General features: G+C 47.6%; 1 protein-coding gene across 1 annotated transcript in view; it reads right to left on the reverse strand.

Moving 5' to 3' along the window:
* DCC (DCC netrin 1 receptor) overlaps nt 1–24,886 on the reverse strand; it is a 459,073-nt gene that overhangs the window by 3,694 nt on the left and 430,493 nt on the right. The window contains exons 26-28 of the mRNA XM_030468363.1: nt 13,182–13,337; nt 5,055–5,267; nt 82–224 (exon numbers count right to left, since the gene is read on the reverse strand). Coding sequence (XP_030324223.1) covers nt 82–224; nt 5,055–5,267; nt 13,182–13,337 — 512 coding nt within the window. The remainder of the gene's footprint in view (nt 1–81; nt 225–5,054; nt 5,268–13,181; nt 13,338–24,886) is intronic.

Raw genomic sequence — 24,886 nt, forward strand, 5'->3', positions numbered from 1 at the left:
AGGAGGGTGTTAATTAAAAATTCATGTGCTAATTGGGTGCTGAACTTTGGAAGGAGGGTGGCTCAGGGAGAGGGTTCTTACATTGGTGGAGTCCTCTGGCTGCTTGTGGCCATCTTCTGTTGCCTCTGGGGCTGTGGGCACGGAGACAGGCAGCAGAGGTGACCTGGCTTTTCCTGCCAAGCCAAGGGATGCTGTTTTAACCTGAGCCTTGGGCAGGTTGGGCCCTGGAAGAGAGAAAAAAAAAGCAAAATGAGAAGTTGGGAGTATGGGGGAAAAAAAAAAAAAAAAGGGATTGCAGGAAATTTGGGGATTTGAAGCAAAATCAAAGCAAAAATCCCAGGTCCCCAAAGCAAAAAGATGGCCACAGAGATTCCCACCCTCTTCCAGCTCCAGTTTCATAGCTAAAAGACTTCTAAAAACTTCCTAGAGCTCCCAGGAAGAGCTGTCCCCAAAGATTCAACCTTCTAAGAGCTGCACATTCAAATATATTTATTTTTATAAAAGAAAATTAAATGGTTTTCACTTCCACTTCTTAATAAAAAATCCATTTTTTTCTCAAAACCTGGAAGGGTTTTGAGACACTCAGAAACCAGCACTTGGGTCTGAACCTACAAAAGAAATTAATAAATGAACCCCCCCAAAAGGCAAATCCACTCCAAGCCACCTGATGTGGCTTCTCCAGGGTTTTTTTTCCCTCTTGATCTCATCCCTTGTCTATTTAACCCTTAGCTCCTGGTTTTAACACTGCAACCCTTTACTCTGAGCTTGCTTTTTAGGTTCTTTTCTTCCAAAGAAAGGGGGGAAAATAGGGGAAAAGACAGAAAAACAGCAAAACACCATCTCATGGAGCTGATTTTCTTCCCAGGCTTTCTTTTCCCATTTGGGAATGGGAAGGATTTATCCCATGTCCAGGTAATATCCTGCTTTTTACCCTGAGCTATTTTTACTGCCTGATTTCTCCTTCTCACTCCTCACCTTTACTTCCAGACTCATTTGAACATTAAAAACTAAATATATCCTGTTCATTTTTCCTTTCCTTGCTTTCTTCCAGGTGAGTTTGGGGCAGGAGGAAGGAAAATCAAGCTCAAAAATCAAGCTCAATTCTTCTATATAATAAAAATTATTTTTTTTTTTTAGCTCTGGGGTGATTCCAGGAAGACTCAGATTGGATTTCCAGTTGGAAACTTGGATTTCCAACTCCACTTTTTTGGTGAAGTACCAATAAATAAAAAAAAAAAAGCATTTTTTACCATCTGACACAAGATCCAGAAGCTTGAAAATGCTGAAGGTTCAGACCTGTGACACAAGCTAAAAGAAAACCAGCACTGGACAAACTGGATTTTCTCTCACCTCCCACTTATTTCTTCAGCAGAAAAATGACCTTTTAATTCAGGTTCATTTAAAGTGCAGCTGATCAGCAAGACCTAAAAGGATTTTTCATTTAGGAGGCTAAAAAAAAAATAAAAAATACATTTTTTCCTGTCCAGTAGTGGAATTTATGTCAGATCTATAATGCAAGAAGCTCAACACTCCATCAAACATTTGCTATTTAACCTGAAAGGGGACTAAATCAAATCACTTATATGCTGATGGGTAGGATTTGCAAAAAAGGGGGGGCTGGAAAAACCCTGGAGTTATTCAGGAGGAGGATTAGGGAACTGCAAGTGCTCCTTCAGAAAGCAGTGATAAAAAAAGCAGAGAAAACATCAATGGGAAGGGCTTGATGGGGTCAGAATGAAAAAGGGAAAGGAAAAAAAAAGGCAGAAAATGGTAGATTTAGCCCTGGATTAAGCTGAAGTCCTGACCCAAAAGCAGGAGCACAACCTTTTTATTATTTATTCCCACCCCTGTGGCTTCTACCCCCAGTTGAAGAATGGTCTCTGTCTTTTTTATGAGCCATATGATAGAGTTTAACAATTAATTATAATCACAGAATCACAGAATCCTAGGGGTTGGAAGGGACCTCGAAAGCTCATCTAGTCCAACCCCCCCCTGCCAGAGCAGGGCCACCCAGAGTACCTCGCATAGGAACGTGTCCAGGTGGGTTTTGAATGTCTCCAGTGAAGGAGACTCCACGACCCCCCTGGGCAGCCTGTTCCAGGGCTCTGTCACCCTTACAGGAAAAACATTTTTCTGGATATTCAACTTGAACCTCCTGTGCTCCAATTTACACCCATTACCCCTTGTCCTATCACTGGTCACCACTGAGAAGAGCCTAACTCCATCTCCCTGACACTCACCCCTTACATGTTTGAAAACATTGATGAGGTCACCCCTCAGTCTCCTTTTCTCCAAACTAAAGAGACCCAGCTCCCTCAGCCTTTCCTCAGAAGGGAGATGTTCCACTCCATTCATCATCTTAGTAGCTCTGCGCTGGACTCTTTCAAGCACTTCCCTGTCCTTCTTGAACTGAGGGGCCCAGAACTGGACACAATACTCCAGGTGCGGCCTCACCAATGCAGAATAGAGGGGGAGGAGAACCTCTCTTGACCTACTAACCACACCCTTTCTAATGCACCCCAGGATGCTGTAGCAGGAGGAGCCCTTCTTGCTCCTAGGGCTGATCCTGAGGCCTCGGGGTTTAGCCCATTCCTGGACGATGTCCTAGGGCTGTTCCTGGGGCTCCGGGATCTACCCCTTCTTGCCTGCTCCTGGGGCTCCTCGAGCTGTGGACTTCTCCATCCTCACTGAAGAGTGAGAGCTCTCTCCGTGGGTGTCAGCTGCTCTCTTATTGGCCCCCTGCTCCTGCACATGCTCAGGAGGGAGGCCAGACACAGGTGAACCCACACCCACTCATCAATAACTCAGGGCACCTGGTCCTGTCTCACTACAGGATGCCATTGGCCTTCTTGGCCACAAGGGCACATTGCTGGCTCATGGTCATCTTCTTGTCAACCAGGACCCCCAGGTCTCTTTCACCTCCACTGCTCTCCAGCAGGTCAGCCCCCAACCTATACTGGGCCATCGTGTTCTTCTTCCCCAAATGCAAAACTCTACACTTCCCCTTGTTGAATTTCATCATGTTTCTCCCTGCCCAACTCTCCAGCCTGTCTAAGTCTCTCTGAATGGCAGCACAGCCTTCTGGTGTGTCAGCCACTCCTCCCAGCTTAGTGTCATCAGCAAACTTGCTGAGGGTACATTCTATACCCTCATCCAAGTCGTTGATGAAGATATTGAACAACACCGGTCCCAGTACCGACCCCTGAGGGACTCCACTGGTCACACACCTCCAACCAGATTCTGCCCCATTGACTACAACTCTCTGACTCCTTCCTTTCAACCAGTTCCTGATCCACCTCACTACCTGATCACCAAACCCATACTTGATCAACTTATCTACAAGGATGCTGTGAGAGACGGTGTCAAATGCTTTACTGAAATCAAGATAAACCACATCTACCGCTCTTCCATCATCTCTCCACCTAGTAATTTCCTCATAGAAGGCTATGAGGTTAGTCAAACATGATTTACCCTTGATAAAACCATGCTGACTGCTCTTGATGACTCCCATGTCCTTGATAAGAGTAGATAAAATATTAGAGGAGATACCTTAATGCTTAAAGTTAAGCAAAGCCAAAAAAAAAAAAGCTTTGTGCTCATCTATTCTCTGGGTGAGCTCTCCAGCACCCTCAAATTAAAGAATTTCTTCCTAAAATCTCATTATATCTCCTCTCTTTTAGCTTGAAACCCTTTCCCCTTATCCCATCCCTCCCTTCCCTTATCCCAAGACCCTCCCCAGCTTTCCTGGAGCCCCTTCAGGCACTGGAAGATGCTCCAAGCTGAATCCCAACTCTCCCAGCTCCAGAGGAGAGGTGCCAGATAGTTCTATCCCACTCAGGAACATCCCAGGTTTAAAAGGAAAATTCCCACATTGGAATGTGACTTTAAGCTGAGGAATTGATTGGATTCATTCCTCATGGCATTTTTCATCCACTTGGGATGTTTTGCCATGGTCCAGGCACTAAAGTAATAGGGCAGCAAGTCAGGGACTTCTCATCACTTAAACTAATTAAATAATAATAAAAAAAGCAGTTCTCCAGAAAATAAGGATTTATTTACTCCTGCCTGCTGGCAGAAAACTGGATTACTGGCTGATGGATGCTCCCAGGAAAAGTGCAGAGAGGTTTTGCCTCTCACAGGGGGCTGGGACAGAAAAGAAATAAAAATCAAGCCAGGATCTCCAAGGTTTTCTGAGCCAAACTGGAGATTGGCCAAGCTAAAGGAGTAGGGCAAAGAGTTCCAATGAGATCCCAGAGATTTCATACAAATGGCCTCATTTGACCCAAGGGGAAGGTTTAAAAGAGCTCTAGAGATGTTTGAAACACCTAGAGATGTTTTAACCCCTTTCATGATCAAAAAGGCAAGCCCTGAAATAAGAGTCAAGAGTGTGGCACTGGGTCAAGCTTCCCAGGAGATGGGAAACAAGACCAAGTGATTAATTTGGCACCTCATTTAATTAATTTTGATCCTTTTCTTAACTTAAGATATTGCCTCATCCTCAGGTTTTAAGCCAGAATGACAGATCACAGAATCAGGGAATGGCTGGAAGGGAGCTCAGAGTTCATCTCCAGACACCTCTCATCCACCCAAGGATGCTCCAAGCCTCATCCAACCTGGCCTTGAACCCCTCCAGGGGGGGAGCAGCCACAGCTTCTCTGTTCCAGAGTCTTAGCACCTCCTGCTGAAGAATTTCTTCCTAAAATCCAGTCTGAACCCTCTTCTCCTGCACTTTAAATCCATTTCCCCTTCTCCCGTTCTGACACTCTTGGGAAAAGTCCCTGGGCAGCCTTCCTGGAGGCTCCCTTAAGGAACTAGAAGGCAGCTCAGAGGTCCCCCAAAGTCCTCTGAACAATCCCAGCTCCCTTGAGGTTCTCCAGCCCTTAGATCATCTTTGTGGCCTCCTCTGGACTCGATGATGATGATAAAAGTGGAGTAAAGTTTTTATCCACTTCCCACCCTGCAACCACTCCTTGATATTTCTTCAAGCCCCACTTCCAATCTTTTCCTCCCTTGATTTCCTCAGGAAATGCCCAAGCCAGGGCTTCAAACCATACCTGTTTGAGACAGAAGTGGTGTGTAAGGGACCTTGGGTTCTATTGCACTCATGGGAGGAGGTAGCAAGGGGTTGGCAAAGCTGCGGAGAGGGTGGGTGGGACGGACGCAGGCGGTGGGGATGGTTCTGCTGGGAGCATCCTCGTGGTTGGGGTGCTCAGGCTGGGTCTGGGGTAGCAAGGAGGGCTGCTGGGGGGCTGTCCCTTCACTCCCACCTGTAAGAAAGCAAGCAAGAGAAAAAGAAAGTGAAACCAAAGAACTGTTGGTGAGGTGATGGGTTTTGGGTTTTTTTTTTCACGTTCCATTTCCTCCTCCTCCTCCTCCTCCTCTGGTTTGCAAGGGATGGAGTCAGCTTCCACCCTTTAAAAGAGCTGCAGGAAATCTGGAAATGGTTCCCTCAGAAAGTAAATGAGAAGCCAGGGCCATCAAGAACTCAGAATGTTTCCCTTGAAAAAAAAGAAAACCAGCACAAAACCCCAACCCAATCCCCAAGCGTGACATTTTCATCTCCTTTTCTCTTTTTAAATATTAAAAATCAATGAACACACAAAGACTTCATGTGGAGACTGGAACAAGCTACAACCAGGGAAACTCATCATGTGAAGTGCTGATCCAGTCCTGGTGGAGAAAACTAGACATAAAAACCAACAAAAAAAGGCTTCATTCATTTCCACAGAACCAATCACCCAGCCTTGGTGAGCATCGTTTTCCCTGGAACATCTGGTGCCCCAAACCAGGACTTTATTAACCTATATTCAAACCAATTCTTCAAAGATATAAATATATATATTCAAACCAAGGCTTTCAGGGTTCCACTTCAACCATTTAATACAACAAACTGCTTCCCAGGGCTCTGCAGGGCTTCTCAAAAGCAGCTTTCACTATCAACCTCTGGCCTGGAGAATCCAGAAGAGAAGCAGACACAAAATGAAGGTAAAGCAAGCTGAGACAAAATTAAAAAGCCCTCTGGTTGTGCCCAAACTATAAATTGCAATCTTAGGATGACAGGTTTCAGGGTGGGTGGGTATGGTCTAACATCACCAGGACTTGGAAGGCAAAAAAAAAAATAAAATAAAGGTCATCTTGAAATGTATTAGATGTCAAAACTTCTCATTCTGCCAGCTAAGAGCAGAATAATTTCTGTGGGGTGTGGGAAGTGCAGAAAATACTGGGTAGGAAGAGGATAAAAGAAGTCACTGACATCCCCAGGGCATCACTTGGACTTGGGGCACAGCTCTTCACCCACCACTGACTTTTGGCCATGATTAGAAACTCACTACTGGTTCCTTCACATTCTTCAGACTCCCAGGAGGTTGAGAAAACAAAGAAAATAACAGAATTAATAAACATCTGATCATCAGGTCCAACCCTGAAGCAGAACTCCCAAGGCCACCACTAAATCCTGGCCCTGATCGCTGCATCTCCCTGGCTTTGAAACCCCTCCAGGGGGATTTCTGCCTGTGGGCAGCAACCTGACAGCTCTAAAGGATTTCCAAAAAACCAGATTATTTTGTTATTCTCAGAGAAGTGTAAATGGAATAAACAACAACCTCCAATTTCTTTTTTCCTTAGGACTGATGGATGAGCTCCGAACTCCTTTCCAACCATGATGATTCCATGGTTACCTTTGTTTTTTTCCAGAAAGCAGAATCCCAGCTGACTTTGAAGCTTGGTAATACTGGCAGCCTGCAGCTTGGACAGGAGCACTCTGTGCTGGGTTAGGAACTGGCTGGAGGGCCGGGCCCAGAGAGTGGTGCTGAACGGGGCTGCATCAAAATGGCGGCCGGTCACTAGTGGTGTCCCCCAGGGATCAGTGTTGGGCCCAGTGCTGTTTAATATCTTGAGGGAGGATTTAGAGGAGGGCATTGAGTCCATCCTCAGGAAATTCCCAGCTGACACTAAGCTGGGGGGAAGTGTGGATCAGCTGGAAGGCAGGAGGGCTCTGCAGAGGGACCTGGAGAGACTGGAGAGTTGGGCTGATCCCAAGGGGATGAGGTTGAAGATTCCAAGGGCCAGGTCCTGCACTTTGGCCACAAGAAGCCCCTGGGGAGCTCCAGGCTGGGCAGGGAGTGGTTGCAGCAAGGGAGCTGGGAGTCTGGCTTGCCAGGAAGCTGAAGAGGAGGCAGCAGTGTGGCCAGGTGGGCAAGAAGGCCAATGGCATCCTGGGCTGGCTGAGGAAGAGCGTGGCCAGCAGGTCCAGGGAAGGGATTCTGCCCCTGTGCTCAGCCCTGGGGAGGCCACAGCTTGAGTCCTGTGTCCAGTTCTGGGCCCCTCAGTTTAGGAAGGAGCTTGAGGTCCTGGAGCAGGTCCAAAGGAGGGCAACCAGGCTGGTGAAGGGACTCGAGCACAGACCTTATGAGGAGAGGCTGAGGGAGCTGGGGGTGTTGAGGCTGGAGAAGAGGAGGCTCAGGGGAGACCTCATCACTCTCTGCAACTCCCTGAAAGGAGGTTGGAGCCAGGGGGGGGTTGGGCTCTTTTCCCAGGCAACTCTCAGCAAGACAAGAGGGCACAAAGGGTCTCAAGTTGTGCCAGGGGAGGTTTAGGTTGGAGCTGAGAAAGAATTTCTTTCTGGAGAGGGTGATCAGCCCTTGGAATGGGCTGCCCAGGGAAGTAGTGGATTCTCCGTGTCTGGAGATCTTTCCAAAGAGCCTGGATGTGGCACTGAGTGCCATGGGCTGGGAACCACGGGGGGAGTGGATCAAGGGTTGGACTTGATGAGCTCTGAGCTCCCTTCCAACCCAGCCCATTCTATGATTCTATGATTCTATGAATACCAGTAATGATCTTTAGTTGAGTCAAATATTTTGGTGGGTAAAGAAAATATCCTGCTCTGCATGGAGTTCTCCTCCAAAACCCAATGAGAGTCTCTTTGGAGAAGCCTTGGCTAAAAACTTTGTTGTATTCTAAAATAAATATAAAATTATGAAAGGAACATTGAGACTTAACCAACCAGATTTGTGCACTTTCTATTAAGAAATAACCCTGGAATAATTCCCACTTGGGTTTGGAGCTCTGGGCTCTGCCCCAACCTGAGGGAAGGAAAAATCAAACAAAAAAAGGAACAGCAACACAGAGTTTGTGCTGGCAGATAGGGGCTTCAAATGCCTGAACTTTGCTCCTCATCTGGTCAAGACTTTTTGAATTATCACAGGGTTTTAAATATCATTTCAGCCAGACTATACACCTGCTGCCAAACCAGGGCCTCATTCCTGCTGGGAATAACACAAGCAAGTGGTTATTTTTACTGCAATTATTGCCTGCTTGCTACTCTCCTGCAATTTCAGCTCCATCCCAAAGAATATTGAGGAAAAATACTTTTAAAAACTGCTAATACAATCCTGAAGCAGGGGAGTTTGGCAGAAACACTTGAAAATCCTCTGTGGCTAAAACATAATGGGAAAAAAAAATATTAGAAATTGCTTTGCTGATGATTTCTGGAGGAAAAGAAAAAAATATGAGTTGCTTAACATGACCTTAAGCATAACTCCATTCCAGCTCTCATCATCCCCTGCTGAACTCAAAGAGTGACTACAAATGACCATTACCAGTAAGGCCAGAAAGCAGCTGCAGAAGGGATTAAAGCTTCCCAGCTGGAAGAGGAAACTCCCAACTCCAAGAGGAAAAGTGCTCAGGAAATATTTTCTGTGGATTGAACAGATAAAATGATTTCTAGTCCAGAATACTTTGCTCTGGCTATCTCAAGCTATTAATCTAATGGTTGTTTTCTTCTTTGGGTCCATAGGGTTTTCAATCCTTTTTAATACTAGGAAATAATACTAAAAAAAAGAACATTTTCTGAGGATCATGTGGAGGGTTAAGTTGCTACCTCCAACTGGAGCAGGTTGCTCAGAGCCCCATCCAACCTGACCTGGGATGATTCCAGGTATGGGGCATCTCCCACCTCTCTGGGCACCTTTTTCCAGTATTTTTTCCATCTGGAAGATGTGGCAAACCAGGCTTCTCACCATCTTCTCCTCCAGATCTTGAGGGAATTATAGGTGTGATGGCACTCTAGAGGAGAAGAGAAGCTGTGGGGTGAGTGCTGGCTGTACAACAACCACTTTATTATGGCTCAGAGATATTTTCTGCTTGGAAAAAAACCCTCTGATCCTCAGCAGTTTTATTTTATGGCTGGTGCTATCATCTGAAGTAATCAAAGAGACAAGTCAGGTTATTATTCAAGCTCTCTGGCTGAGACCTGACTCTTTTTTTCCATTTTTTTTTTAGTTTCCTCATCAGCAGAGCATTTGTCCTAAAGATAAGTGGCAACCCTTGAATTTTCAGGTCAATGCAAAAAGCCTGGAGAAGCAGATGAAAGGGTTTGAGCATCATCTGTCCAGCAGGATGCCCAGCAACACCCTGCATATGATTTATTCAGGGGGTTTTCTTGCTGTATTTGGATCAATGGAATAATTGGTTGTGAGGCATCAGAGGTAGAGTCTGTCTCAGAGGATTTATTGCTGGGCATTTCTTCTCCAGATACAGCTGCAATTGCTCAAACACCAAGGGGGGGTTTCACCCAAGGGTAAAACACACCAGAAAAAACCCCAAAAAACCCAAAACACCACCAACAAAACCCCTCAGGTCCTTCTAATGCTTTGCATTCAAGCCTCTTGCAGAAAACTTTTCCTTACTGGCAATCTGCTGCTCAACCTCAAATCCTGGGCTCAGTTCTGGGCCCCTGAGGCCAAGAAGGACATTGAGGGGTTGGAGTGTGTCCAGAGAAGGGAATGGAGCTGGGGAAGGGTCTGGAGAGACCAGAGAAGTCCAGATCCTGGAGCAAAGGAGGCTGAGGGGAGACCTTGTGGCTCTCTGCAAGCCCCTGAGAGGAGGTTGGAGCCAGGGGGGGTCGGGCTCTGCTCCCAAGGAAGAAGGGATGGGAGAAGAGGAATTGAGCTGGAGGTTTAGATTGGAGCTTGGGAAGAATTTCTCCCTGGCAAGGGTTGTCAGGGCCTGGCCCAGGCTGTTTCTAAAGTTTTATTTCTTGAGAATATCAAGGAAATGGGGGCTGCCATTCAAGGAGAGCTCAAGGCAGCTCTGCTTGGAGTGCTGCTGGGTTTGGAGGATGAAGAAGGGGGTTGTGGATATGGTGGGAACACAGCCTGGAGTCTGGTTTTCTCCATCCTGTGAGATGGAGTTGGTGGCACTTGGGTGACCCCAATCCCAGGCAATGCGCCAGGGAAGTGCCCAGAGGGAAAGGAGCTGGGGGTGACACAAGAGGAGCCAGGGGGTGCCCAGGTGGCCACCAGCATCCTGGCTTGTGTCAGAGCTGGGAAAGGGTCTGGAGCACAAGGAGAAAGTTCTGGAGAACTTGTGAGGAGCAGCTGAGGGAATTGGGAATGTTTGGTTTGGAGAAGAGGAGGCTGAGGGGAGACCTTCTGGCTCTCTGCAACCCCCTGAGAGGAGGTTGGAGCCAGGGGGGGTCGGGCTCTGCTCCCAAGGAAGAAGGGATGGGAGAAGAGGAATTGAGCTGGAGGTTTAGGTTGGAGCTTGGGAAGAATTTCTCCCTGGCAAGGGTTGTCAGGGCCTGGCCCAGGCTGCCCAGGGCAGGGTCTGGAGTCCCCATCATTCCTGGAGGGATTTCCAAGGCCTGGAGATGTGGTGCTGAGGGCCATGGGGCAGTGGTGGCCTTGGCAGTGCTGGGTTAAGGGTTGGAGTTGATGCTCTCCAAGGTTTTTTTCCAAGCCCAAGGATTGTGTGACTCTCTGCAGAGCCTGATGAGATCCCTCCAAGTGGAACTGTGCTCAGAGCCACTCCAGCCCCAAGTGCAGAGGCTGCAGAGCTCAGGGTGGCACAGCAAGCTCAGGACCCCCATGGGGACAGGTGGCATCTCCTAACCCTCCACTGAGCCTTTAGGGGAGGTTTAGGTTGGAGCTGGGGAACAATTTCTCCCTGGGAAGGGTTGGCAGGGCCTGGAGTCCCCATCATTCCTGGAGGGGATACAAATCCATGGAATTGTGGTGCTGAGGGCCATGGGGTTGTGCTGGGTTAATGGTTGGACTGGGTGATCTTCATTTGTTTTTCTTTTTCCTTCCATCCTTCCATGATCAGGCCCAGGGGAATTAATTTTACCCAATATTTTATCCATTTCAAGCCAGAAACTCCACCTACTTTGTTTCTGTGCATCCCATTTGGGGTGGATTTGATACTCAAGGAGCAAATCAAAAGCTGATGGAGCCAGAGAGCCCCTCCAGAGGAATTTCCCACCTGGTTTTGAAAGGACATCATCAACCAGACTGAAAGAAGAAGACTGACTGCAAGAGGAGGAAAAAAATCAGACATTTGCTGATGAACCCTCCCTGTGGTGAGAGAAAACACAGCATGACATCAATCTGGCAAAAATTCTGAGTTGGTTTTCAGTAGAGCTAAGGGAGAACCCTTAGAAAACATGAAAACCCCCCAAAATAATGATGCCAGAGGCAGATGGTGAGGAAGAGGCTGATGGGGAAGTTTGGAAGGTGGTGAAGAATGGTCCTGGGGACACCCAAACCACAAAGCTTTTTAGTACTGAGGAGAAGCAATGAGGCTGGAGAGATGAGGGATGTGAGATGGAATATTCCAAGGTGCTGAAGGACTTGGAAAGAAACTGATTTCTTGGCTCTGATGGAAGCAAGAAACCACTGGCTGAAATCTTAGCAATTTAGGAGATGAAGGAAAGGTTTCTAGAGATGAGGGCAGCTAAACCTGGGTGGAGAGGTCATGTCAGAGCTGTCATGGGTTAAACATGGTTTATTTGGTGTCCCCCAGGGATCAGTATGGTGTCCCCCAGGGATCAGTATTGGGCCCAGTTCTGTTTAATATCTTTATCGACGACTTAGACGAAGGGATTGAGTCCATCATCAGCAAATTCGCAGATGACACCAAGCTGGGAGGAAGTGTGGACCAACTCGAAGGCAGGAGGGCTCTGCAGAGGGACCTGGACAGACTGGAGAGCTGGGCTGATCCCAAGGGGATGAGGTTCAACAAGGCCAAGTGCCGGGTCCTGCACTTTGGCCACAACAACCCCATGCAGCACTACAGGCTGGGGACAGAGTGGCTGGAGAGCAGCCAGGCAGAAAGGGACCTGGGAGTCTGCATTGACAAGAAACTGAACATGAGCCAGCAGTGTGGCCAGGTGGCCAAGAAGGCCAATGGCATCCTGGCCTGTATCAGAAACAGCGTCACCAGCAGGTCCAGGGAGGTGATTCTGCCCCTGTACTCAGCGCTGGTGAGGCCACACCTCGAGTACTGTGTCCAGTTCTGGGCCCCTCAGTTTAAGAAGGATGTAGAGGTCTTGGAACAGGTCCAAAGGAGGGCAACCAGGCTGGTGAAGGGACTCGAGCACAGACCCTATGAGGAGAGGCTGAGAGAGCTGGGGCTGTTCAGCCTGAAGAAGAGGAGGCTCAGGGGAGACCTCATTGCTGTCTACAACTCCCTGAAAGGAGGCTGTAGCGAGGTGGGAACTGGACTCTTTTCACAGACGACCTTCAACAAGACAAGAGGACACAGTCTTAAGTTGTGCCAGGGGAGGTTTAGGTTAGATATTAGAAAGAATTTCTTCACGGAGAGGGTGATCAGGCATTGGAATGGACTGCCCGGTGAGGTGGTAGATTCTCCGTCCCTGGAGACATTTAAAAAAAGACTGGATGTGGCACTCAGTGCCATGGTCTAGCAACTGCTCCGGTGGGTCAAGGGTTGGACTAGATGATCTCTGAGGTCCCTTCCAACCCAGCTAATTCTATGATTCTATGATTCTATGATTCTATGATTATTTTTTACATGGATTTTACTGCCTGCTGATCCCAGCTTGTGCCTTGGGCTGAAGGATTGCTCTGGATGCTTGCACTTTTCTGGGAATATCCTCATTTTGCAGAAAGCCAAGGAAAGCAGAGTGGAAAAGAGAGGTTTGGATTAGAGATCCAACAACTCTGAAGGTGTTCAGCAGGGATTGGAAATTGCAACTGGAGCTACTGAAGGAGGAGAGACAACCCACAGCCAGGTGATGCTCCCAAACCAAAATGAACCCAAAAAAAACCCCCAAAACAAACCAAGAGAATGTGATTTGCATCAAAATCAACCCCAGTGCTTCAACCCAACTTCTTCCCAAGCATTTTTATAGGTAAGAAGAGGAAAAAAAATAGGATACTGACTTCGTCCTGCTCCAAAGGTCCTGTCCACAGAGAGGGTGGGGAAGGGCACCGGGCGGAGGGTGAACTGTGGGTGGGGGTACCCACAGGTGGGGGATGGCAGGATCCCAGGGTACTGGGCACTTTCTAGAGTTGGCACTGGGATGGCACTGACCACAGCTAAAAGGAAAAGAAAAGAGAGAAAAAGTTAAATGATTGCTTGGGGGGAAAATAAAAAACAAATTAAGCTTTTAGTCTTGAGAACCAGATGATTTTTAAGGTCCCTTCCAACCCAACCCAGGGTTTACAGGAGCACCCAAATGCTCACAGACACCACCTCTGCCTCCAGAACTGCCCCTCTTGGGTACCCAGAGAACTCCAAGTGAGCTGTGATGAGACCTCTGTAACATTCTTGTCTGTTCCTCAGCTTCATTTCTGGGGGTTGCTTTCTATCCCTTGAGAAGAAACTGAGAAGGAGATCCTGCTGCCCTCTTGAGGCTCCTCCAACTCTTCCAGCACCTCTGCCAGCTTCACACCAATGTCTCCCACACCCTCAGAGGTCCCCAGTGGTCACCCCTAAAACATCATCAGGGACCCAAACCTGGAGGACCAGGGGAGCAGCAAAAATCTGGAATTCTTGAGCTGGAATGATGTGAAAAGCTTGGATTTGAATCCTGGGATAACTTTGTGCTAAATTTAGAGTTCCCTGTGAGTTCTCTCCTTTATTTCCAAAAGCCAGGGCTTGAAAACAAAGCCAAGTCACCCCTCAACCCATCATCAGGGATGCCCAAACCTGGAGGACAGAGGAGCAGCTAAAAATCTGAAGTTCCTGAGCTGGAATGGTCTGAAAAGCTTGGATTTGAATGCTGGGATAATCCTGTGCTAAATTTAGAGTTCCCTGTGAGTTCTCTCCTATATTTTCAAAAGCCAAGACTTGAAACCAAATCCAAGTCACCCCTCAACCCATCATCAGGGACCTGGAGGACAGGGGAGCAGCTAAAATCTGAAGTTCCTGAGCTGAATTGATGTGAAAAGCTTGGATTTGAATGCTGGGATAATCCTGTGCTAAATTTAGACTTGCCTCTGAGTTCTCCCCTTTATTTCCAAAAGCCAAGGCTTAAAACCTAATCCAAGTCACCCCTCAACCCATCATCAGGGATGCCCAAACCTGTAGGACCAGGGGAGCAGCTAAAAATCTGGAATTCTTGAGCTGAATTGATGTGAAAAGCTTGGATTTGAATGCTGGGATAATCCTGTGCTAAATTTAGAGTTCCCTGTGAGTTCTCTCCTTTATTTCCAAAAGCCAAGGCTTGAAACCAAAGCCAAGTCACCCCTCAACCCATCATCAGGGATGCCCAAACCTGGAGGACCAGGGGAGCAGCTAAAACTCTGAAGTTCTTGAGCTGGAATGATGTGAAAAGCTTGGATTTGGATGCTGGGATAATCCTGTGCTAAATTTAGAGTTCCCTGTGAGTTCTCTCCTTTATTTCCAAAAGCCAAGGCTTGAAGAATGGGTGATAACAACACCACCCCCCAAATCAGAACTTCCTCGGGGCCTCTTAGGAGTCAACTTGGAAATTTAGCTCAGGGAAACAATGAGCAGCCCTTTCTTGGCTCTCTGATGATAAGGTTTGGCTTAACAAGAACCTTTCAGACAGGAATTTTAATCAATGTTGTGACCCTGAAGATGCTCTTCACAATTCTAGCTCTGCCACAGGGTGGTGACACCTGCCCAAGGTGACCCAAAAAGCTCAGAGGGAGCCTTTATTGTGCAGCTTTGGCAAAAGCCAAGTCACCCCTCAACGCATCATCAGGGATGCCCAAACATCTGAGGATCAGGGGAGCAGCTAAAAATCTGCAATTCTTGAGCTGGAATGATGTGAAAAGCTTGGATTTGAATGCTGGGATAATCCTGTGCTAAATTTAGAGTTCCTTGTGAGTTCTCTCCTTTATTTTCAAAAGCCAAGGCTTGAAACCAAAGCCAAGTCACCCCTCAACCCATCATCAGGGATGCCCAAACCTGGAGGACCAGGGGAGCAGCTAAAAATCTGAAGGTTTTGAGCTGAAATGATGTGAAAAGCTTGGATTTGAATCCTGGGATGACTTTGTGCTAAATTTAGAGTTCTCTGTGAGTTCTCTCCTTTATTTCCAAGAGCCAAGGCTTGAAGTCAAAGCCAAGCCACCCCTGAACCCATCATCAGGGATGCCCAAACCTGGAGGATCAGGGGAGCAGCTAAAAATCTGGAATTCTTGAGCTAAAATGATGTGAAAAGCTTGGATTTGAATGCTGGGATAATCCTGTGCTAAATTTAGACTTGCCTCTGAGTTCTCTCCTTTATTTTCAAAAGCCAAGGCTTGAAACCAAAGCCAAGTCACCTCTCAACCCATCATCAGGGATGCCCAAACCTCTGAGGATCAGGGGAGCAGCTAAAAATCTGAAGTTCCTGAGCTGGAATGATGTGAAAAGCTTGGATTTGGATGCTGAGATAACTTTGTGCTAAATTTAGAGTTCTCTGTGAGTTCTCTCCTTTATTTCCAAAAGCCAAGGCTTGAAACCACATCCAAGTCACCCCTCAACTCATCATCAGGGATGCCCAAACCTGGAGGACCAGGGGAGCAGCTACAAATCTGAAGTTCTCAAGCTGAATTGATGTGAAAAGCTTGGATTTGAATGCTGGGATAATTCTGTGCTAAATTTAGAGTTCTCTGTGAGTTCTCTCCTTTATTTCCAAAAGCCAGGGCTTGAAGAATGGGTGATAACAACACCACCCCAAAAATCAGAACTTCCTCAGGGCCTCTTAGGAGTCAACTTGGAAATTTAGCTCAGGGAAACAATGAGCAGCCCTTTCTTGGCTCTCTGATGATAAGGTTTGGCTTATCAAGAACCTTTCAGACAGGATTTTTAATCAGTATTGTAAACTTGAAGAAGCTCTTCACAATTCTAGCTCTGCCACAGGGTGGTGACACCTGCCCAAGGTGACCCAAACAGCTCAGAGGGAACCTTTATTGTGCAGCTTTGGCAAAAGCCAAGTCACCTCTCAACCCATCATCATCAGGGATGTCCAAACCTGAAGGATCAGGGGAGCAGCTAAAAATCTGAAGGTTTTGAGCTGGAATGATGTGAAAAGCTTGGATTTGAATGCTGGGATAACTTTGTGCTAAATTTAGAGTTCCCTGTGAGTTCTCTCCTTTATTTCCAAAAGCCAAGACTTGAAACCAAATCCAAGTCACCCCTCAACCCATCATCAGGGATGCCCAAACCTCTGAGGATCAGGGGAGCAGCTAAAAACCTGGAGTTCTTGAGCTGGAATGATGTGAAAAGCTTGGATTTGAATGCTGGGATAATCCTGTGCTAAATTTAGAGTTCTCTGTGAGTTCTCTCCTTTATTTCCAAAAGCCAAGGCTTGAAGAATGGGTGATAACAACACCACCCCCCAAATCAGAACTTCCTCAGGGCCTCTTAGGAATCAACTTGGAAATTTAGCTCAGGGAAACAATGAGCAGCCCTTTTTTGGCTCTCTGATGATAAGGTTTGGCTTATCAAGAACCTTTCAGACAGGAATTTTAAAGAGTATTGTAAACTTGAAGAAGCTCTTCACAATTCTAGCTCTGCCACAGGGTGGTGACACCTGCCCAAGGTGACCCAAAAAGCTCAGAGGGAACCTTTATTGTGCAGCTTTGGCAAAAGCCAAGTCACCCCTCAACCCATCATCAGGGATGCCCAAACCTCTGAGGATCAGGGGAGCAGCTAAAAATCTGAAGGTTTTGAGCTGAATTGATGTGAAAAGCTTGGATTTGAATGCTGGGATAATTCTGTGCTAAATTTAGACTTGCCTCTGAGTTCTCTCCTTTATTTCCAAAAGCCAAGGCTTGAAACCACATCCAAGTCACCCCTCAACTCATCATCAGGGATGCCCAAACCTGGAGGACCAGGGGAGCAGCTAAAAATCTGGAATTCCTGAGCTGGAATGATGTGAAAAGCTTGGATTTGGATGCTGGGATAACTTTGTGCTAAATGTAGAGTTCTCTGTGAGTTCTCTCCTTTATTTCCAAAAGCCAAGGCTTGAAGAATGGGTGATAACAACACCACCCCACAAATCAGAACTCCCTCAGTGCCTCTTAGGAATCAGCTTGGAAATTTAGCTCAGGGAAACAATGAGCAGCCCTTTCTTGGCTCTCTGATGATAAGGTTTGGCTTATCAAGAACCTTTCAGACAGGAATTTTAAAGAGTATTGTAAACTTGAAGATGCTCTTCACAATTCTAGCTCTGCCACAGGGTGGTGACACCTGCCCAAGGTGACCCAAAAAGCTCAGAGGGAATCTTTATTGTGCAGCTTTGTCAGCCCTGCACTTCTAGAAATAAGAGAAAAGAGATGAAATACTGATGAAGAAATGCTCAGCTGGGTGATTTCAGCTTCAGAGTTGTCTGGCTTCAATTCACCCCCTTCTGAGAGGAGAATTTCTCCACCTCAGGCAGTTCATTTGGTCTCTGGAAGGCATTTTGATTGCCAATATTTATAATATTGCTGCTACAGAATCACAGAATCCGAGGGGTTGGAAGGGACCTCGAAAGATCATCTAGTCCAACCCCCCCTGCCAGAGCAGGGCCACCTAGAGTACCTCGCATAGGAACGTGTCCAGGCGGGTTTTGAATGTCTCCAGTGAAGGAGACTCCACGACCCCCCTGGGCAGCCTGTTCCAGGGCTCTGTCACCCTTACAGGAAAAAAATGTTTCCGGATATTCAACTTGAACCTCCTGTGCTCCAATTTACACCCATTACCCCTTGTCCTATCACTGGTCACTACTGAGAAGAGCCTAACTCCATCTCCTTGACACTCAGCCCTTACATGTTTGAAAACATTGATGAGGTCACCCCTCAGTCTCCTTTTCTCCAAACTAAAGAGACCCAGCTCCCTCAGCCTTTCCTCATAAGGGAGATGTTCCACTCCCTTCATCATCTTAGTAGCTCTGTGCTGGACTCTTTCAAGCACTTCCCTGTCCTTCTTGAACTGAGGGGCCCAGAACTGGACACAATACTCCAGGTGCGGCCTCACCAATGCAGAATAGAGGGGGAGGAGAACCTCTCTTGACCTACTAACCACCCCCTTTCTAATGTACCCCAGGATGCTGTAGCAGGAGGAGCCATTCTTGCTCCTAGGGCTGATCCTGAGGCCTCGGGGTTTAGCCCATTCCTGGACGATGTCCTAGGGCTGTTCCTGAGGCCTCGGGACCTACCCCTTCTTGCCTGCTCCTGGAGCTCCTCGAGCTGTGGACTTCTCCATCCTCACTGAAGAGTGAGAGCTCTCTCCATGGGTGTCAGCTGCTCTCTTATTGGCCCTCTGCTCCTGCACATGCTCAGGAGGGAGGCCAGACACAGGTGAACCCACACCCACTCATCAATAACTCAGGGCACCTGGTCCTGTCTCACTACAGGATGCCATTGGCCTTCTTGGCCACAAGGGCACATTGCTGGCTCATGGTCATCTTCTTGTCAACCAGGACCCCCAGGTCTCTTTCACCTCCACTGCTCTCCAGCAGGTCAGCCCCCAACCTATACTGGGCCATCGTGTTGTTCTTCCCCAAATGCAAAACTCTACACTTCCCCTTGTTGAATTTCATCATGTTTCTCCCTGCCCAACTCTCCAGCCTGTCTAAGTCTCTCTGAATGGCAGCACAGCCTTCTGGTGTGTCAGCCACTCCTCCCAGCTTAGTGTCATCAGCAAACTTGCTGAGGGTACATTCTATACCCTCATCCAAGTCGTTGATGAAGATATTGAACAACACCGGTCCCAGTACCGACCCCTGAGGGACTCCACTAGTCACACACCTCCAACCAGATTCTGCCCCATTGACTACAACTCTCTGACTCCTTCCTTTCAACCAGTTCCTGATCCACCTCACTACCTGATCACCAAACCCATACTTGATCAACTTATCTACAAGGATGTTGAATCCTATTAAAGAACAACTTCTTTATCCCAGTCCATCCCTTCATATTTTAGGAGCTAGCTCCAGAGCACTGTCATTTTTCCAAGGATTGCTGTTCATTGCAACTCTCTTTTGTCCAGCCAAGGGAAAAAAAAAAAGGTCCCATCCAACATTTTCAATCCATTTCAAGCAGATATGACAACAAATCTGTGTTGTCACTGCCTGTCAGCAATTGAATTTGCACTTAACAGCAAATGACTGACCCACTGAAACCAGAAATTCCCTGATCAAATCAACAGAGCTCCCTAAACACTGCTCTGTGTTTCAAATGGGCTGAGTATCAGGTGGAAAAGAAAAGAAAATAAATAAAAAACCCCAAGCAGCACCTAAGAGCAGCTCAGAAAAATGACAAAGTAGGAGGCTTTGAATTATATCCAAGCACCCCAGAGGCTGCCAAAGCAACTGAGGCAATGCAGTCATATTGTCCTGAGAAAAAAATGGCTTTTTTTCTGATTTGCTGGCATTGTAGGGAGGAGAATAAACTGGAAAAAAAAAACCCCACAAAGGGTAGCAGCAATCTTTCTGCAAATTAACTTGTTCCTGCTCCATAAGTACAGATTCCAACCAGAAACTGGGGGAATTACAAGAGTGAAATGTTAAACTCTGCAAAGACTTTCAGTTATTCAGACTAAAACCTCATCAAATTAACCTTTTTTAATGCTCCTTCCACTTCAGGAAGCAAAAGCACATTATAGGCTGGAGTTTTTTTCCTCAAAGCCTGATTCTTGAGCTGAGGGTGGTGCTTCCAGCTTCAGGATCACTTCCCTGCACTATCATCCTTCCCTGCACTATCATCCTTCCCTTCACTATCATCCTCTTTGCACGGTCCTTCCCTGGACTATCCTTCCCTACACTATCCTTCCATGCACTATCGTTTCCTGCACTGTCCTGATCTTTCCTGCACTTCCCTGCACTATCCTTCCCTGCACTATCCTTCCCTGCACGATCCTTCCCTGCACGATCCTTCCCTGCACTATCATCCCTCCCTGCACTATCATCCTTCCCTGCACTATCCTTCCCTGCACGATCCTTCCCTTCACTACCCTTCCCTGACCTACCCTTCCCTGCACTATCATCCTTCCCTGCACGATCCTTCCCTGCACTACACTTCCCTTCACTATCATCATTCTTTGCATGATCCTTCCCTGCACTACCCTTCCCTGCACTATCATCCTTCCCTGCACTTTCCTGCACTTCCTTGCACTTTCCTGCACTATCCTTCCCTGCACTATCATCCTTCCCTGCACGATCCTTCCCTGCACTACACTTCCCTTCACTATCATCAGTCTTTGCATGATCCTTCCCTGCACTACCCTTTCCTGCACTACCCTTTCCTGCACTATCCTTCCCTGCACTATCATCCTTCCCTGCACTACCCTTCCCTGCACTTTCCTGTACTTCCTTGCACTTTCCTGCACTATCCTTCCCTGCACTATTGTCCTTCCCTGCACTACCCTTCCCTGCACTATCATCCTTCCCTTCACTATCATCCTTCCCTGAACTATCCTTCCCTGAACTATCCTTCCCTGGACTATCCTTCCCTACACTATCCTTCCATGCACTATCGTTTCCTGCACTGTCCTGATCTTTCCTGCACTTTTCTGCACTTCCCTGCACTATCCTTCCCTGCACTACCCTTCCCTGCACTATCGTCCTTTCCTGCACTATCGTCCTTTCCTGCACTACCCTTCCCTGCACTACCCTTCCCTGCACTATCATCCTTCCCTGCACTATCATCTTTCTTTGCACAATCCTTCCCTGCACTGCCCTTCCCTTCCCTTCACTATCATCCTTCTTTGCACTATCCTTCCCTGCACTTTCCTGCACTTCCCTGCACGATCCTTCCCTTCACTACCCTTCCCTGACCTACCCTTCCCTGCACTATCATCCTTCCCTGCACGATCCTTCCCTGCACTACACTTCCCTGCACTATCATCCTTCCCTGCACTTTCCTGCACTTCCTTGCACTTCCCTGCACTACCCTTCCCTGCACTATCGTCCTTCCCTGCACTACCCTTCCCTGCACTGCCCTTCCCTGCACTATTGTCCTTCCCTGCACTACCCTTCCCTGCACTACCCTTCCCTGCACTTCCTTGCACTTTCCTGCACTATCGTCCTTCCCTGCACTATCGTCCTTCCCTGCACTATCGTCCTTCCCTGCACTACCCTTCCCTGCACTACCCTTCCCTGCACTATCATCCTTCCCTGCACTATCATCCTTCCCTGCACGATCCTTCCCTGCACTACACTTCCCTTCACTATCATCATTCTTTGCATGATCCTTCCCTGCACTACCCTTCCCTGCACTATCATCCTTCCCTGCACGATCCTTCCCTGCACTACACTTCCCTTCACTATCATCATTCTTTGCATGATCCTTCCCTGCACTACCCTTCCCTGCACTATCATCCTTCCCTGCACTATCCTTCCCTGCACTTTCCTGCACTTCCTTGCACTTTCCTGCACTATCCTTCCCTGCACTATCGTCCTTCCCTGCACTATCCTTCCCTGCACTATCATCCTTCTTTGCACTATCCTTCCCTGCACTTTCCTGCACTTCCCTGCACGATCCTTCCCTTCACTACCCTTCCCTGACCTACCCTTCCCTGCACTATCATCCTTCCCTGCACGATCCTTCCCTGCACTACACTTCCCTTCACTATCATCATTCTTTGCACTACCCTTCCCTGCACTACCCTTCCCTGCACTACCCTTCCCTGCACTTCCTTGCACTTTCCTTCCCTGCACTACCCTTTCCTGCACTATCATCCTTCCCTGCACTATCATCCTTCCCTGCACTATCATCCTTCCCTGCACTTCCTTGCACTTTCCTGCACTATCCTTCCCTGCACTATCATCCTTCCCTGCACGATCCTTCCCTGCACTACACTTCCCTTCACTATCATCATTCTTTGCATGATCCTTCCCTGCACTACCCTTCCCTGCACTACCCTTCCCTGCACTTCCTTGCACTTTCCTTCCCTGCACTATCGTCCTTCCCTGCACTACCCTTCCCTGCACTACCCTTTCCTGCACTATCATCCTTCTTTGCACTATCCTTCCCTGCACTTTCCTGCACTTCCCTGCACGATCCTTCCCTTCACTACCCTTCCCTGACCTACCCTTCCCTGCACTATCATCCTTCCCTGCACTACGCTTCCCTTCACTATCATCATTCTTTGCATGATCCTTCCCTGCACTACCCTTCCCTGCACTATCATCCTTCCCTGCACTACCCTTCCCTGCACTTTCCTGCACTTCCTTGCACTTTCCTGCACTATCCTTCCCTGCACTATCATCCTTCCCTGCACGATCCTTCCCTGCACTACCCTTCCCTGCACTACCCTTCCCTGCACTATCCTGCACTATCCTTCCCTGTACTTTTCTGCACTTTCTGCACTTCCCAGCACTTTTTCCCACACTTTCCTGCACTATTTGTAGCCAGATTATTCCTTGCCCTGTGGGTAGCGTTCCACACGAGGATTAGGGCCAGCACAAGTTTCCAGTTGTCACACTATGTTTTTTATTTAAACCCTTTTTATCTGGAATTTTGGAGTCCTATTTAGATAGTGGGTGTGCCCTGGAGGGGTGATTTACCAATTAATAGGACGTGGGGATTATTAATTTCCCAATTAGGGTGGTGCTGCCTCCATCTCTTGAATCACTGGCTGCTGACAATTGCTTTCAGGAAAATTAATTAAAGCATCTCATCTGACAGAGCTGCAAGTTTATTTTCTGGGGGAAAAAAAAAACCCAAAACAAACACCACCACATCCTCAGCAGAACTCAGCCAGCACAAATGAGACTTTTAGACATCTGAGGTTCAATATTTGCACATAATCATAATAAGCTGTCAGTGCTGATTAGCTGGAGCCTGCTGAAAATATAAATAAAGAGAAATGAGGCCTTAATTCCTCCAAATGAATCACTTGACTGGAAAAAGGGAATATTTTAGAAGCACTTTCCTCTAGAAACCAGGTGGTTTTTACTAACAGTGCTCCTGAGCCATCAGAACTCCAATTGATTTAGGTTTTGATTTTATTTACACCACTGCACCTCTCCCCAGTTCCTTGGACTGCTCTTTCCTTCAAGCCAGGAGAAATCCCACTGAAAAAAATAAAAAAAAAAGGGGAAACTGCCTAATTGTGGGATCAGGGTGGTCCCAGGATAAGAACATTCCCCATGGCACAGCTCAGGGGGGCAGAAGTCTTCTTTCATAGAATCATACAATCATAGAATCCTAGGGGTTAGAAGGGACCTCGAAAGCTCATCTAGTCCAACCCCCCCTGCCAGAGCAGGGCCACCTAGAGCACCTCGCATAGGAACGTGTCCAGGCGGGTTTTGAATGTCTCCAGTGAAGGAGACTCCACGACCCCCCTGGGCAGCCTGTTCCAGGGCTCTGTCACCCTTACAGGAAAAAAGTGTTTCCAGATATTCAACTTGAACCTCCTGTGCTCCAATTTACACCCATTACCCCTTGTCCTATCACTGGTCACCACTGAGAAGAGCCTAACTCCATCTCCCTGACACTCACCCCTTACATGTTTGAAAACATTGATGAGGTCACCCCTCAGTCTCCTTTTCTCCAAACTAAAGAGACCCAGCTCCCTCAGCCTTTCCTCAGAAGGGAGATGTTCCACTCCCTTCATCATCTTAGTAGCTCTGCGCTGGACTCTTTCAAGCACTTCCCTGTCCTTCTTGAACTGAGGGGCCCAGAACTGGACACAATACTCCAGGTGCGGCCTCACCAATGCAGAATAGAGGGGGAGGAGAACCGCTCTTGACCTATTAACCACCCCCTTTCTAATGCACCTCAGGATGCCATTGGCCTTCTTGGCCACAAGGGCACATTGCTGGCTCATGGTCATCCTCTTGTCTACCAGGACCCCCAGGTCTCTTTCACCTCCACTGCTCTCCAGCAGGTCAGCCCCCAACCTATACTGGGCCATCGTGTTGTTCTTCCCCAAATGCAAAACTCTACACTTCCCCTTGTTGAATTTCATCATGTTTCTCCCTGCCCAACTCTCCAGCCTGTCTAAGTCTCTCTGAATGGCAGCACAGCCTTCTGGTGTGTCAGCCACTCCTCCCAGCTTAGTGTCATCAGCAAACTTGCTGAGGGTACATTCTATACCCTCATCCAAGTCGTTGATGAAGATATTGAACAACACCGGTCCCAGTACCGACCCCTGAGGGACTCCACTAGTCACACACCTCCAACCAGATTCTGCCCCATTGACTACAACTCTCTGACTCCTTCCTTTCAACCAGTTCCTGATCCACCTCACTACCTGATCACCAAACCCATACTTGATCAACTTATCTACAAGGATGCTGTGAGAGACGGTGTCAAATGCTTTACTGAAATCAAGATAAACCACATCTACCGCTCTTCCATCATCTCTCCACCTAGTAATTTCCTCATAGAAGGCTATGAGGTTAGTCAAAGATGATTTACCCTTGATAAAACCATGCTGACTGCTCTTGATGACCCCCATGTCCTTGATATGCCTGGAGATAGTGACAAGAACAAGCTGTTCCATCACCTTTCCAGGGATGGAGGTGAGGCTGACCGGTCTATAGTTACCCGGGTCCTCCTTCTTGCCCTTCTTGTAGACTGGAGTGACATTTGCTATTCTCCAGTCCTCAGGCACCTCTCCTGTTACCCATGATCTACCATGGTCTTTCCAGACCATAAAGAGATTGGGAAACAAGCTGGGAAAAACTGGAATTCAGGCTTTC

The sequence above is a fragment of the Calypte anna genome, chromosome W (assembly GCF_003957555.1).
Source record: "Calypte anna isolate BGI_N300 chromosome W, bCalAnn1_v1.p, whole genome shotgun sequence".
In the NCBI taxonomy this organism is placed as follows: Eukaryota; Metazoa; Chordata; class Aves; order Apodiformes; family Trochilidae; genus Calypte; species Calypte anna.